The sequence below is a fragment of the Schistocerca americana genome, chromosome 5 (genome assembly GCF_021461395.2).
Source record: "Schistocerca americana isolate TAMUIC-IGC-003095 chromosome 5, iqSchAmer2.1, whole genome shotgun sequence".
Taxonomy (NCBI): domain Eukaryota; kingdom Metazoa; phylum Arthropoda; class Insecta; order Orthoptera; family Acrididae; genus Schistocerca; species Schistocerca americana.
In genome coordinates, this window is record NC_060123.1 from 222,127,032 (window position 1) to 222,142,045 (window position 15,014).

The 15,014-nt window shown below is 38.9% G+C and overlaps 1 protein-coding gene across 1 annotated transcript in view; it reads left to right on the forward strand.

Moving 5' to 3' along the window:
• Positions 1-15,014, forward strand: part of LOC124616278 (aquaporin TIP2-1-like) — a 74,293-nt gene that overhangs the window by 43,607 nt on the left and 15,672 nt on the right. The window contains exon 4 of the mRNA XM_047144580.1: positions 9,546-9,752. Coding sequence (XP_047000536.1) covers positions 9,546-9,752 — 207 coding nt within the window. The remainder of the gene's footprint in view (positions 1-9,545; positions 9,753-15,014) is intronic.

Below are 15,014 nucleotides of genomic sequence, written 5' to 3' on the forward strand. Positions count from 1 at the left end.
TTTCAGTTCATTATGCAAGTTTCTTTTTCTTATACTAGATTCTTTTAATGCCTGGAGTAATCCAGCTTAGTTTATTTTTAGTCTTTTTAAGCCAAATGCTGCGTGGAAATACTTCATTGAATATTGCTAAAAATGCTTCTATAAATCTTCTAGAGTTCTCAGAACTTGAAATATTATAATCTAGGGATCAGTTTATTTCATTTAGCTTAACGTAAAACATATCCATATTGTTTTTGCTGAAGTTTCTTTTTATACACATTTTGCTATCACTTTGTTTATTTATTTGAGATGGTAGCTGCATAAACAACTATCTCTATTGCCTAATAAATTTCTTTATTACATCATTTTGGCTATTGCCCTCATCAAATATCAGGAACTTAGAACTTGCAAAATACGGTCCAGTGTCAATATTAAATACCTATATCTACTCAGAGTTAGTTGACGCCCTGAGTAGTTATAGGTTTTTAATATTCACACTGAACCTTGTTTTGAAAGTTCTACGTTTTTGATACCTGATAATGGCAGTAGCCAAAACAGCATAATAAAGAAAGCAATCTAGACAGTTTTATTCATAAAATTATTCACAGTGATCATGGAAGCATACAGGACATTTAGTTTCTTTATTGAAAACTTCGTTTACACATTCAGCCATTTGGTCCCCACCTGCTTGATAAAGGTCTCTTACAAATTCCCCATACGTTACATATTACTTTGCACACTCCAATGTTGCCCACAGATAATTTTTAATATCATCTTCTATCTTAAATTATACTGCCATCACAGTCTTTTTTTACCTCTTAGATTCCAGCATAGAACTTTCTTGGTTCATCTGTCATTCAGTTCTCTCATTACAATTCCATTCACCTACAGTTTATTTTCATTGCAATCATAATTATACCTTCCACTCTAGTTTGCCCTCTGATTGTTTCTTTGCGTTCTTGCCTCCCACAGTGAATCCTGTCATACATGTCCTATTGCTCACTTAGCAACCATCAGTTTTTGAATGATTTTCACACAGAAAGTCCACATCTTACTGCCTTCAGCCAAAACTGATAGTGAAACTTAGCATTTCAGATACAATAGAAGTTTTGAATGCAAAGTAACTAACAACAGATGGAAAACCATACAACCATTTTTTTAAAATTTCAAGAGAAGTATTAGAAACACTGATATTGATGACTGAACAGTCCACGGGTGTACTGCCAGTCCATAGTGCCCATTGGACACTATTAATATGAGGGTAATACCAAAAGTAAGGCCTCCTATTTTTTTATAAGTACAGAACTCTGTTTGTGTGGGAGTTGGTCACACTGTTATGAAGAGTGCTTCACGCACTATGTGTAAACATACACATACCACGCTGAGGCGCTCAGTCTTGGCTTGGCAGCCATTGAGAATGGAGCTCCCATTGGATGTTACTGCCAAGTGCGAATTGTGAGCAGTTATTCGGTTTTTGAACACAAAGGGCACTGCACGGATTGAAATCCATCACCAATAGATGGAAGTGAATGGTGAGTCGTGCATGGATGTCAAAAATGTTCGTAAGTGGTGTAGAGAGTTTGCAGCTGGTCGGACCGAAATTCGTGATGAACAAAGGAGTGGGAGACCGTCAGTTTCTGAGGAGACAGTGTTGAAGGTCAAACAAAGCATATGTGAACATCGACGGATCACCCTGGATGATCTCTGCACGTTGGTTCCTGAGGTTTCCCAAAGCACTGGTCTCAGAATTTTAACGGAAACATTGAACTACTGGAAGGTGTGCTCAAAATGGGTGCCACGTATGCTGACTTAGGACCACATGTGGCAACGAGTTGATGCTTCCTGCGCATTTCTTCACTGCCTTGCAGCCGAACAAGAAAATTTTCTGGACTCAATTGTCACGGGTGATGAAACCTGGGCACACCACTTTACACCTGAGACTAAGCAACAATCATGGCAGTGGTGGCATTGTTCTTCACCAAAGCCATGGAAATTCAAACAAACACAGTCTGCTGGTAAAGTGATGACAACCGTTTTTTGGGATCGGAAAGGGGTATTGTTGGTCAACTTTATGCCTACTGGGACCACAATTAACGCTGACAGGTACTGTGAGACTCTGAAAAAACTCAAACGGGCAATTCAGAACTGGAGAAGAGGAATGTTGAGCAAGGGCGTATGCATTCTCCATGGCAACACTCGCCCACACATTGCTCAGGAAACCGTTGCTCTCCTGCAACAGTTTCAATGGAACATAATCACTCACCCACCCTACACTCCTGACTTGGTGCCCAGTGACTATCACCTGTTCCCTAAGTTAAAAGAACATTTGGCTGGAAATTGATTCAGCTCCGACGACGAGGTAAAAGCAGAGGTTTATAACTTTCTGAACTGCATGGCGGCGAGCTGGTATGTCATGGGCATACAAAAACTGCCACAGCGTCTACAAAAATGCATCGACAGAAATGGTGATTATGTTGAAAAATATCTAAATGTTCAAGCTGTAAACTGATTTAAACCATTATAGAAATAAACAGGTCTATGTACTTATAAAAAAATAGGAGACCTTACTTTTGGGATTACCCTCGTATTATTTTTCGAACTTTGGACAGGTCAATATTATCTCAGTTGCTCTTCTGAAAACTTTCATGTAATTTTATACACAGTATGTTATATTTCAAGCTATAATTTATGAATAGGAATTACTTTATAAAATATTTTGGTTTCAATGTTATAATCAATAAGTATTAGTTCTGAATGTACGGTTCTTTTTTTTCTTTTTAGAAACATTTGAAATTACAAATTATTTGCACACTTAAAATTTCTATTATTAATTACACAGTCCTGTGCTGTATACTATGTTTATTTCTGGATTCATTTATGAAATAATAATCAAAATTAATAATGGGACAAAAACTAGTAGGAATTCATTTATTGAGAAAAATTGTAAACCCTTTGGAATATTGTTATTTCCACAAAGTGTGGAAGTCGTAAGCTTGTCTCTCATATGATCAGACATGTTTTTGAAATATAGGTGCGAACAATGTTGTTTCGGCTTTGTTAATTTGAAAGTCAAAATACTGTATGATACACTAAAATGTGGGAAATCAACGGGAAACATATTCACATAAAAAAGTCTGCAACAACAATCTTCCAATTTATTTAGTTCAATCCAACCATAAGAACCTGATGTTAGATTTTCAATTTCAAGAACAAGACTTATAGACTAGAAGAACTGGAGCCATCTCAACATGACAAGCTAAGGAAACCTGAAAGTTTATTGTAATTTTTGCTCCTCTCAAATCTTCATAAAGGACTTTGCTTATTAATTACCTAGACTGGGCATTGTTCAATGTGGACAATAGATGGAAGAAGGAAGGAGGAAGGATATTACAACTGGCAGTACGCCCATGGACTGTTTGGTCAATGTATCATTTATATGAGTGACTTATTCTTGAAGGAGATGAATTACTCTGTCAGCATAGCAAATACAGCAGTGCACCAAGACTAATTGGAACAGTGTGCCCAAACAAAAGGCCAATTTGTGACACCATCAATTTGATGTCTGTCTCTCTTCCTTTCTTAACACAACATCATATGCTTGAGCTGTTCTCTATCAACACTGGGCAATGCTATGTCATCTTTCATGTGTGCTTTCAGTTTTTACTATAAATTCCCCCTCGAAACATGTGTATATTGTATTCCACAATTCCTTTCACACACATGGGATTGTATGGGAGTCACAAAAAAGGAAGGAAACTGAGGTTTCATGCTAAATGAACATTAAAGTATTGTACGAGGGTCATTTTTAAAATAAGAACCAATAGCGCATCATGTCTGCGCATCCTGTCACATGACATCCATTCACAGTTGGCCACCCTTGGCCAGTTTCTTACTATGCCACCATAACGTTTCATGTCTCTACCACTGTTGGTTGCATGGTTGTACTGCTTCATTTGTCACCATGTCAGTCAGTAATCCTGCCAATTGTGAAGTGTGCTCGGGTATTCTGTGTCCATTTTGGAGTGCTATCACAAGGATGATGCAAATTCTTGAGTCACATTGTAATCAGTGAGGAAACATGGATTGTGCACTACACCACAGAGAATAAACATCAGTTCAGTGAGGCATCTTTCAAACTCCCCAATGAAACATTGCAAACTGGTTCTTACTGTAAAAATCATATCAGCCTAGGATCCACCTCCAAGCAAAACAGGCATGAACCTCAGCCTGCCGCCTCACTCGCTACTGCAAGATATACAGGAAAACAATCTGACAATCAAATAAGCACATGGGGTTGTTGTTGTTGTTAACCACATCTCCAGTAGCTGCCACAGTAACATGTGGTGCTAGCTTTGTTGCTAGCAATCTGTTGCTCACCCAGCCAAGCCCGGTGCTTCTCTGCTCAGATCCCACAAACCTGTTGCCCATTGCCTGCCAATGTCCCAGTGACCTGTTGCTGTTAGCTCCTTTGCAGCTGCCCCTGTCACTGCACTGGTGTTGTGTTGGGTGCCCACGGAGCTGCCTTCTCCTCCACCACTCCCATGCTGCTTGTTGGACTCAACGAGTCTCCAACTGCTGCCATCACCATCACCCTCCTGTAACTGGCCCCAATTCTGCCCGCTTTGCCACACAGCCTCCTCAACTGCCAGTCTGACCTTCTCCCATGCTGACCCATCCTCCTTTGCTGCTGGTAGGGGCTCCCTCACCACAGACCCGACCCCTCTTGATGCCACCATCGCATTCTCCATTTCTGTGGTTTCATGTTTTATGTCACTTCCTCCTGCCATTCTGCCTTTTTGCCTTCTATCATATTTCCCTTGGTCAAGCCATTGTCTGTTTCCAGTTCTTTCCATTGTCCGTTTTACTGGTCATATGGTAGGACGCTCATGGAAGTTCCAATGCAAACCCTTGGGTGATACCTAGTCTCGTTGCTGTCACCGACTCATGGTGGCCGGCTTACCTACCTTAATAACAGCCCTGCCCATCTGTTGTTTCTCAGGTCTCTAACAGTGGTGACCTTTCCTGAGGGTTGCATCAGTGGCACATTGGACATCTTGCTGGCCTGTTGGCATGGTTGCATTACGGGCGGCTGCTGTTGGTCAAGAGTCACCTTCCAGTGACCAAAGACATCTGCCGACACTGCCCATGACTCACCAGCCTTGAGACTCCTCCTACTGCCAGCACCTATATTACCTTTGTGCTGATTTCACCACCTCTTCTTAAGGGGGGAGGGTATTGTATTCACCTGGAACACACCTACAAGCAACACAGGCTTGTACTGTTGGCCCCCACCTCTTCAATCACTTGCGACACCACTGTAGGAGATGAAGGAAAACAAAAAAATAAGCTCACCAAGTTGTCAACCACATTTCTTTCAGCCAGCATGGTAATGTGGTAATGCCTGGTGCCAACTTTGCTGCTAATGGTGAGAGAATCACTGCAATTAGCACTGCATTGTGGGCACTGAATCTTCTTACACAGGTCACATGCCAGCCCTTCATTAGAGCAATATTCTTCCACCAGTCAGCTATAAACAATGCCACCCAACTGGTCAGCAATAGTTCACATTGGGATTTGCCCGGACCAAGTGCTGAACACATCTTGCTAGTCGCTGAATTGAAGATCTCTTCGGTCCATTGCAGTCATTTATTCCGAGCCACGTCTGAGTGCTCACTCCTTGCCTTGTCCAAGATCTCCACAGTGGGTTCAAAGCCAGCCACATCCACAGCCTGTCTATCAGTGTGCAACTCACCATGACTCCTGGATAACACAAATTGCACCCATGGCCAGCAGACGGAGTTCATCTGTCTGCATTGTCTGCAGCAACCACACTAGCTGTGACTGGCTATCAGCTTCTGCCTCACTGGGAGCCCCGTTACTGGACCGTCCTTGAGCTGTACCACTCTTCACCAATACAGCTGCACTGGTACTGCTCTTGTAAGAAATCTCCTAGAGCAATATTAGTGACTATTGGTGGATTGGAACCAAGCAGGGTAGATCGACATCAGAATAACTGTTTGGTTGTATTCAGTTTATGAGTATAAATAAAGTTCATTAGTCTTGCTACCTGAGGCATGTTAATTGACATGGCTCTCTCAGAGGTCATTAGAAATGGAGCACAAGCTAGTGCTGAGGAAGCATGAGGAATGAAATGGGCTGTGTCCTTTTCAGAGGAATGCATTGAATTAAAAAGTATACACTCTCCTGTACCCTGCTATATTATTTATGAGGAGAAAGTTTAGCTCATCTATAAAGGAGACCACATGTAGAACACTAGTGTAACCTTTTCTTACATGCTGCTCAAGTGTTGGGATTCCCACCAGGTTAGATTAAAGGATGACACTGAAGCAATTCAGCTCTTACACTTTTCAGGATGTCCTTAGATAGAAAAAAAAGCTATCCAGTACACTTGTCACACAAATTTTATCTGCAAAGTGGCATCTGATACACTTAGTAAAAAATACCTAGTGTGCAGTGAACCATTTTGGCTCATGCATAACCTGTCAACCTACTTATCCTAAAACTAAATGAGTGGTACTTAGTGTCGGACAAATACCTAATCTAACCCAGCATTGGATCTGCATTTGCACTGAGTGATTTTGTGAAACTGAGAGAAAAATAAATCCTGGTGGCCAGATGGAGTTTTGAATTATGGTTCTTCTTAATACAAGTACAGTAACTTCCATCTGTGCCATCTCTTTAGGTTATCATTGTAGAAGACTAAGTTTTACACAGGAAAATGTGCCTGAAAACAGTATATTTTTGTGTTTCAAGAAAAATAAAATCATCTCATATTTTCAGCTCTTACACTTTTCAGGATGTCCTTAGATAGAAAAAAAAAGCTATCCAGTACACTCGTCACACAAATTTTATCTGCAAAGTGGCATCTGATACACTTAGTAAAAAATACCTAGTGTGCAGTGAACCATTTTGGCTCATGCGTAACCTGTCAACCTACTTATCCTAAAACTAAATGAGTGGTACTTAGTGTCGGACAAATACCTAATCTAACCCAGCATTGGATCTGATTGTCAGCTTTGCTACTGAAGAGGCCCAGAATAATTTCAGATTTACATCTAGATATATATCTACATACAGCATGCCACTGTATGGTGCATGGTGGATGCACCTTGTATCATTACCAGTCATTTCCTCTCCTTTCCATACACTGGTAGAGCACGGGAGAAATGAGTACCTATATGCCTCTGTAGAAGCTCTTATTTCTCATTTCTTATCTTCATGTTCCTTATCTAAAATGTACACTGACGGCAGTAGAATCAGTCTGCAGGTAGCTTCAAATGCCGGTTCTCTATACTTTCTCTACAATGTTTTGCAAAAAGAATGTTGTCTTTCCTCCATTAATCTCCATTTGAATTCACAAACCATCTCCATAACATTCATGTGCTGATCAAACCTACTTGTAACAAATCTAGTGGTTCACCTCTGAATTGCTTCAGTGTCATCCTTTAATCTAACCTGGTGGGAATCCCAACACTTGAGCAGCATGTAAGAAAAGGTTACACTAGTGTTCTACATGTGGTCTCCTTTATAGATGAGCTAAACTTTCTCCTCATAAATAATATAGTAGGGTACAGGAGAGTGCATACTTTTTAATTCAATGCATTATAATATTTTAAATGAATGCTGCAGCTACAGAGCTGTATTTGCAGATGAGTGCAAGCACAGGGCACTCTTGGCTGCTCAGTGGTTAACCATGAGTGTATACTGCAGATAAGAAAAAACCTTAACTTTGCTGATGACAGAAAATTCAAAAATATTTTATATTAAATATCATGTAACTTAATACAAGACTATGCACTTAGCTTTACTCATTTCCTTATACATTACTACTGAACAAAGCTCGCCTAAACATAAAATGTTGACAAGATTATGTCTGAGCAATAACTAAGCTAGAATATCCTGGATGAGAGTGCTCTCCAAATGTTGAATAACGTTTCATACATCTTCATGTACTGGTACATTCAGAAATGTTAATTAACAATCAAAGTTTCCCTGAAATATTTGTCTTTCATTGTTATTGGCTTTGGTCAATAATCATTGCTAAATACTTGAACTGACACCATTAGCCTTTCAGCTATAATCAAAATTCATTCCCTCTATCTCAGCAGGCACCTCGCCAGACTCTCAGCATCTGGTCAACCATCTTCCACTGCGGTCAACCATCTTCCACTGAACTGAGTCATATTGACCTATCTCAATTGAAAACAAACAAGGGAATATGTTTAATCATTACTGTGACTGTGTTCTTTGTTATTACATGTACTAGATGAGAACAAACTAGATGGGAAAAGGCTGCAAGTTCTGTGATTGAGATATCACATGTACTGATAACATTACCAGTTATGGAAGAAGCAGTTACTTACAACCTATTGCGCACCTTGTAATGGTACCCCTCCTGCTTATAATTGAAATATTATGTAATTAATTGACATAACAAAGAACAGTTACAATTCAGTCAGTGATTACCAGACATAGAATTGATTAAGATTAATTACAAGACATGGATCCAAGAAATAATTTGTTAGCACTGCTCGTTGCAAAAAGTCAACAGTAGAAAATACTACTCATCTTTTTGATTGTCACTGTTGACGTTGCTGTTGTTGTTGTTGCTGCTCATTGCCCTGAAAATAAATTAGGTACGATTTTGCTGAGAGGATTCTTGGGTCTTGAAAGTGTTTAAGCTCATCATCTCACTTTTCCTCTTGGTCTCAATATTGTGGCATAATTCCTTCATCCAGCACTTGTCAATAATCATTTGTGCTCTCAGAATGACATGTTTCAGGTATAAATATAACTCCCTTAAAATGGAACACCAGTCACTTTCATATGTATTTTTCACTTTTAAATAACTGCAAACAATTTTTTCACGTTTCATGAAATGTTAACAATATAATCCACAAGGATACATCAGAGATGAGTTACATTTTGACTTGTCTCCATCACAGCTTACATTCAACTCTTTGGTACCTGCTAATAGCCAGAGAAAAATGTAGAAGAAAGATGTGTAGGAATTATATCAACAGATCACAGAATCTCATTCACATCAATTTTTCAACACAGATGACATATATATGTGGATAGCTTGTATCAAATAATTTCTGTCTTTCATTAAGTCTAAATAATCATAATAAAAGGAAATTATTAAACAACCCGTATTTAAGGGTCTTCAAACATTGAAATAAACTGACAATCTCATATAAAAAATATGCATTATCAATGTAACAAAATATTATAATAGCAAAACGGTGTATCATGTTGTATGATTGGTTACAGCTGTACTGCCCTCTACTATACTCCAGAATTACACAGATGTAGTCTTGTTATAACCTCTAGGAACATCTGGAGGAGATTACCTACTAGTGCAATGAATGGTAAAAAGAAATTAGCATGACTGAAAGCCCAACATCCAGAAAGACTTCAAGTTGTGAAGGTGTTGTGGAAACACACTGTCTTAGCCTGTACCACAGACAACTGTCCTGTAGCCACTTATGATACTACACATTTTGAAAAATCTTCCAGTCATGGCAAAAACTTTGTGCCTGCAGGCTGTGATGCCCGAGTCTGTAACATGTGACTGCACCACAGTGCCCAAGCAAGGCTGTACGGAGGCGCAGGCTTTCGGCATCGAGGCAATGGGTGCCACCGGGCTTGTGATGACTGCACATGCCATCTGGGACCGCCGTAACCAGGGAACTGGTGATGCAGCGCCCGTGAAGCTAGGTCTGCTGGTTTCTAGCTATGCCTTGGCGTCTGTGAGTAACCACTCAGAAGTTAATATACTACGGTTATTGAAGTTTTCCCAATGGATTGAGAGTTCCATCAGGTACTGGTCATTCAGATGGGAAGCCATTACTTCATCTTCCAGTATTTTGGCCGAAAACCTTCCAGCCATTGTCAAGACAAACTGGTGATTTACAATGATCACTGAGTATAAACTAGTGCCTGTTTGTCACTTGAGACATCCAGAACTTGTGGCATAACTATATATTGTGAAACCATGTGTGTCAGGCAACACAGGCAATAACATCATCACAGTCAAAGATAAAATTTATTCTGTTTAATAACAAATGTATCAGAGTTGAAATTTCACTATCTTCCAGTAAAAACAAATATAGAGCTTCTCACTAGAAACTGACAACCTACAATGGTTGTGAATCCAATTGGGCACTGTTACAATTGATGGCAGTTTTGAAGAACAAAGCAGCAAAAGCTCAGAACACAAATTTCTGTAAGAGTCAAAATTGAGAAGCAAAAGTATTTCACAAACCGTGTAAGTGGGAGTTCTTGTCCTGATTGACTATGTTGTCTGTGACATATATTTTCAATGCTTCCTTGACCACCGAATTGGGAAAGGATGAGGGTGTGACCAGGACATGGTTGTCATAATTTATGGTGTAGCCAGTATACAATCTTCAGCCACAACAGAGTAATTAAGTTGAGAAAGATAAATGTGTCATTGGTGTTCAATACACTGTTCTTTTAATTTATCCCATGCAACATTTTCCATTTTCACACAGAATTTGGATGAGGAATTAGAAGAAGAAGAAGAAGAAGAAGAAAATGAAATAATAATAATTTCCCAGCTGGATGCCTAAAACCTGATGGAACTTTCATACACCAGTTTACATACATTGCACAAAAGCCACAAAAACAGCTGGGATAAACAGCTTGGTTCAACAGCACTGAGGTATCATCCGCTGGAAGAAATACAATGGAAGATCCTATGCAAACTGGAGACAGTTCAAGCTCAAAGTTGTTCAGGTAGTTATAGGTTTGTTCTGTCCACTGTAGCAGTAATTTATAACCAGAAATTCAGCATGCAGAAGACTCAGATGGGGCTACAGGTGCTGGAAATCAATGATTTTAGCTGTTATGCCCTTAGAGGAGTAGGACACCTACCTCTACAATCTGACATTGTAGCTGCCACCTGGAGAGTGATATGATCAAGTAGTGTAGGTGCAGAAGACTTCACAATGGTGTTATGATTATGAGGCACACACCTACTGTTCACCACAGCAAGGAGTGTAAAGTGTGGACATGCCAGCATATACACTGCAATATAGTCAATGGACAACTATTCTCTGCCAACGTATCTGCCCATCTTTCCACTCTCCTCTCCTTTTTTGCTTCTTTTCACCCCACCTCCCAGCCTCACCACTTCCTGACGTGGCACCTGTTGGCATTCTATTCCCAGCACATTCCACCATACACCTATACACTATTAACCTTTCCCCACCCCCTCCAGATTGCTTTTGCATCCCACATGATAGCTGCATTCCAAATCAGGATGCTGGAGTTGGCCGTCGTGTATGCATGAGGTGTGCTTGCTTGTGTGTATGAATGATGTGTGTTCCTCTTTTGCTGATGACAGCTGCAGCTGAAAACTTTATGCAAATGTATTTTAATTGTGCTCATCTGCAACTTAATGTGTCTTCTTTACAATGAGTAGCAATCTGTCTTTTCCTACATTGTTGATATTCCTACCTGGAGTTTCCATTGTTTGAACTATCAGTTTAATAAGTAATGACTGCAAAATACTGACATGAGATGTTTGTGTAAGAATGGAAAAATTGACAGAAACTCACCTCAGGGAGGATTAGTTTGGGTTATAGAGAAATGTAGGAGCATGAGAGGCAATACTGATCCTACAACTTATCTTAGAAGATGGACTAAGGAAAGGCAAACGTTCATTTATACCGTATGCAGTATGCAGTCTTAGAGATAGCTTTTGATAATGTTGACTGGAATACACTCTTTGAAATTTTGAAGGCACTAGGGGCAAAATAGAGGGAATGAAAAGTTGTTTATGACTTTTACAGAAACCAGACTGCACTTATAAGAGTAGAAGGACATGGGAGGGAAGCAGTAGTTGAGAAGGGAGTGAGACAGTGTTGTAAATTATCCCCAATTTTATTCTGTACATTGAGCAAGCAGTAAAAGAAACCAATGACAATTTGGAGAGATAATTAAACTTCAAGGAAAAGAAAAAAATACTTTGAGATTTGCCAGTGACATTGTAATTCCATCAGAGACAGCAAAATACTTGGTAGATCATTTGAATGGAATTGATAGTGTCTTGAAAAGAGGCTATAAGATGAACATTGACTAAAGTAAAACAAGGGTAATGGAATATAGTCAAATTAAATTAGATGGCACTGAAGGAATTAGATTAAGAAATCAGACACTTAAAGTAGTAAATAAGTTTTTGGACAGCAAAATAACTGATAATGGCCAAAGTAGAGAAGATAGAAAATGCAGATTGGCTATAGCAGAAAAACATTTATGAAAAAGAAGACTTTGTTAACATCTAATATCAACTGAAGTGTTAGGAAGCCTTTTCTGAAGGCCTGTCTCTGAGCTGTGTGATGTACTCCTTACCTGTTAATGCCCTCTGTTCCAAATATCTCCAAGTCTCGTATCTTGATGTTCTGAAATAATATTCTGGAAACTGATTTTCTAAAGGATAGTGCCAAATGATGTAGACCACACAACAGATGAATTTTAAAAGTGACTCCTCCCACGTTATTCACACTATGACTGTAGTGTTATTGATAACCAGTTCCAGTTTACACATCACAGTTTATACAGGTAAAAAAAGGCATGCATCTCTTCCTTTGTAAGCATATTCAGATGGGAACTAATTCAGCCATCAATCACAGTCACAGTTTGTTGAACTTCACAGCAGGATAATAAAAAACAGTGACAAAATTTCCCAGTCAATAGTGCACACTATATAACTTGCTGTATGGTCAACAAAATTAATTACACTGTCCAATAAATAACAGTAGTCAAACATTAACATTTTGAGGTTACAGATGTGATACATAGAAGGTACACATACAATGTCAGAGCAAAGATTTTCACATGATTTGTTATGGTTTTGATAAATCACTTAGTATTGTAATCAACATAGTTATGTTATCAGAATGCTAGCCTGTCATAGACTTTCCCAATAGCTGGCATAGTTATTGCACGTTCGTTTGCCTGACCAAGACTCTAACACAATCTGAAATAGAGATGTTACCTGGATGCTTGTCAGTTGCAGACTTTTTGTACAAACTTAAACTCATGGTAACTGTTCATAATGACAACTGCAAACTGTAGTGTATACATTACACCATGTTCCATTGACAAAACTAAACTCTGGATTCAAAACCACTTGGCCTCATTACTTGCAGAAGTTGTTTATGAGAGTGGTGTAATTGCTGGTGCACCTGTATTCTCCAACAGCATTTTTTTGTAGTAGAAATTTCACAGAAAAGCTGGTTAGTGCTTATTGATGAATCTTCTCGTATGTGATCGGACAGCGTTTCCTTAGATTTTACTGTGTGAACAATTCTTTTGGTGAGAATCTTGGACAGCTCTCAGTGGCTAGAGAAATCCAGTTTCTGGGATGTTTCTGTCCATAGTGATAAATATCTTCTAATTAGATGTGATGTTTCAAGCTTTCCCGGCATACTGATTGTTGACCATGAATTGTAAACTATGGTAAACTCCTCTGTGGACACAGCACAGACAACTGAGTATCGTTTTTCAAGATAACACTACCAACTTCAATGTGGTGGGCACTTGTTTGTGGTTAATCATTAGCAATTCACAAACACTTTCCTTGTACACATTGGTCATTCAAGACTTAGGCCATCTGAAACATTCATTTCAACTCCTGACTGCTTATCTCACAACTGTCAGTCTATGATCCTCGGTCACCTGTGTAATTTTGACCATACAGGTTTCAGACACTCCATAGATTTGCAGATCTCCATTTATTTGAGATTTTTCTCTATTTGTGGCAACCAGTGTAATTAGCATTCCAATTTAGCCTGTCCACTATGTTTAACCATAGCAATTCCAGGGGGATGGGGGTGGTAGGGGGATACTTCATGCCCATCTTTTGAAAATATTGTAATCTAGTCTGTTACTCTATATTTTACAGTTTTGAGACCAGTATGTGTTGTTTTAATTGAATTCTTCTACTAGATTCCATAAATGCTTTAAAATTTTTAATTAAACATAACCCAAAAATTTAAGTCTTTGCAGTAAATGTCACTTTCCACGGCAAATGCCATATTCAATATTTTCCAATTCAGAGCCTTACTTACATATCAGTCTCTCTTTAAAATGTATATTGTGAATAAAAATCAACAAAAAAGTAATGAAATTTGCATTTTTAAAATTTTTTGTGGTGGTCATAAAAGTACCTCGAGCTTGGTAATGCACATTATGGAAAATGTGTTCATATTGCTAAAAATATTTTCAGGTTCTGCAGCCTACTTGCACATCAGAACATCTTTAAAAATGTATGGTAATATAAGTCAATGACAACTAAGTTTTTTTTTGTTTCCTTTTTTTGGGTGTTCATAAAGTTCCCCCCTCCCCAGTAATGTACATTATGGAAAATGCATTGGTTAACAGCAATTTTTCCATATGTCCTGCACCATTTCACAACGAGGGTGTGGTACTTCTTGCTCCTTGCTCCTGTGCAGTAGTGACCATTGTAAGTGGTGGCCTGTGTTATGTACACTCCCAAATTGTTAATAAGAAGGGTACACAGTTACAGTAAAAATACTGGCCAGTAGTGATAGGTCTTGACTTAGCTCATTTTGGGAGTTTTGAATACATACTAGAGTATGGTAAGAAAGATTTACATTTTCAATGATGGTGAATATACATCCAGAAGGGTAAGAAAATATTAGAGTAAATATGAAAATCTGTAGAGTTTATTCACAATTTCAGAATCTCATATTTTACATGGGATGCTGGCCTACATGGTTGTGTAAATTAAGGCACAATTCCTTACCTTGTAACTGATCCTTACAGGCTCTGACTCTACAGATGCAGATCAATTTGGGAGATGGCACAGTTTCTTACTATCTACCTTCCCCTACTACCAATGGTTTGGCACACTGGCTACCCTGAGTGTTATTTATAATGAGTTTCTAAACTTTTCTACACAAATGCCTGGCTGGTTCCCTCCCCAGAAAAACAGAACACAAACACTTAAAATACAAAAACAC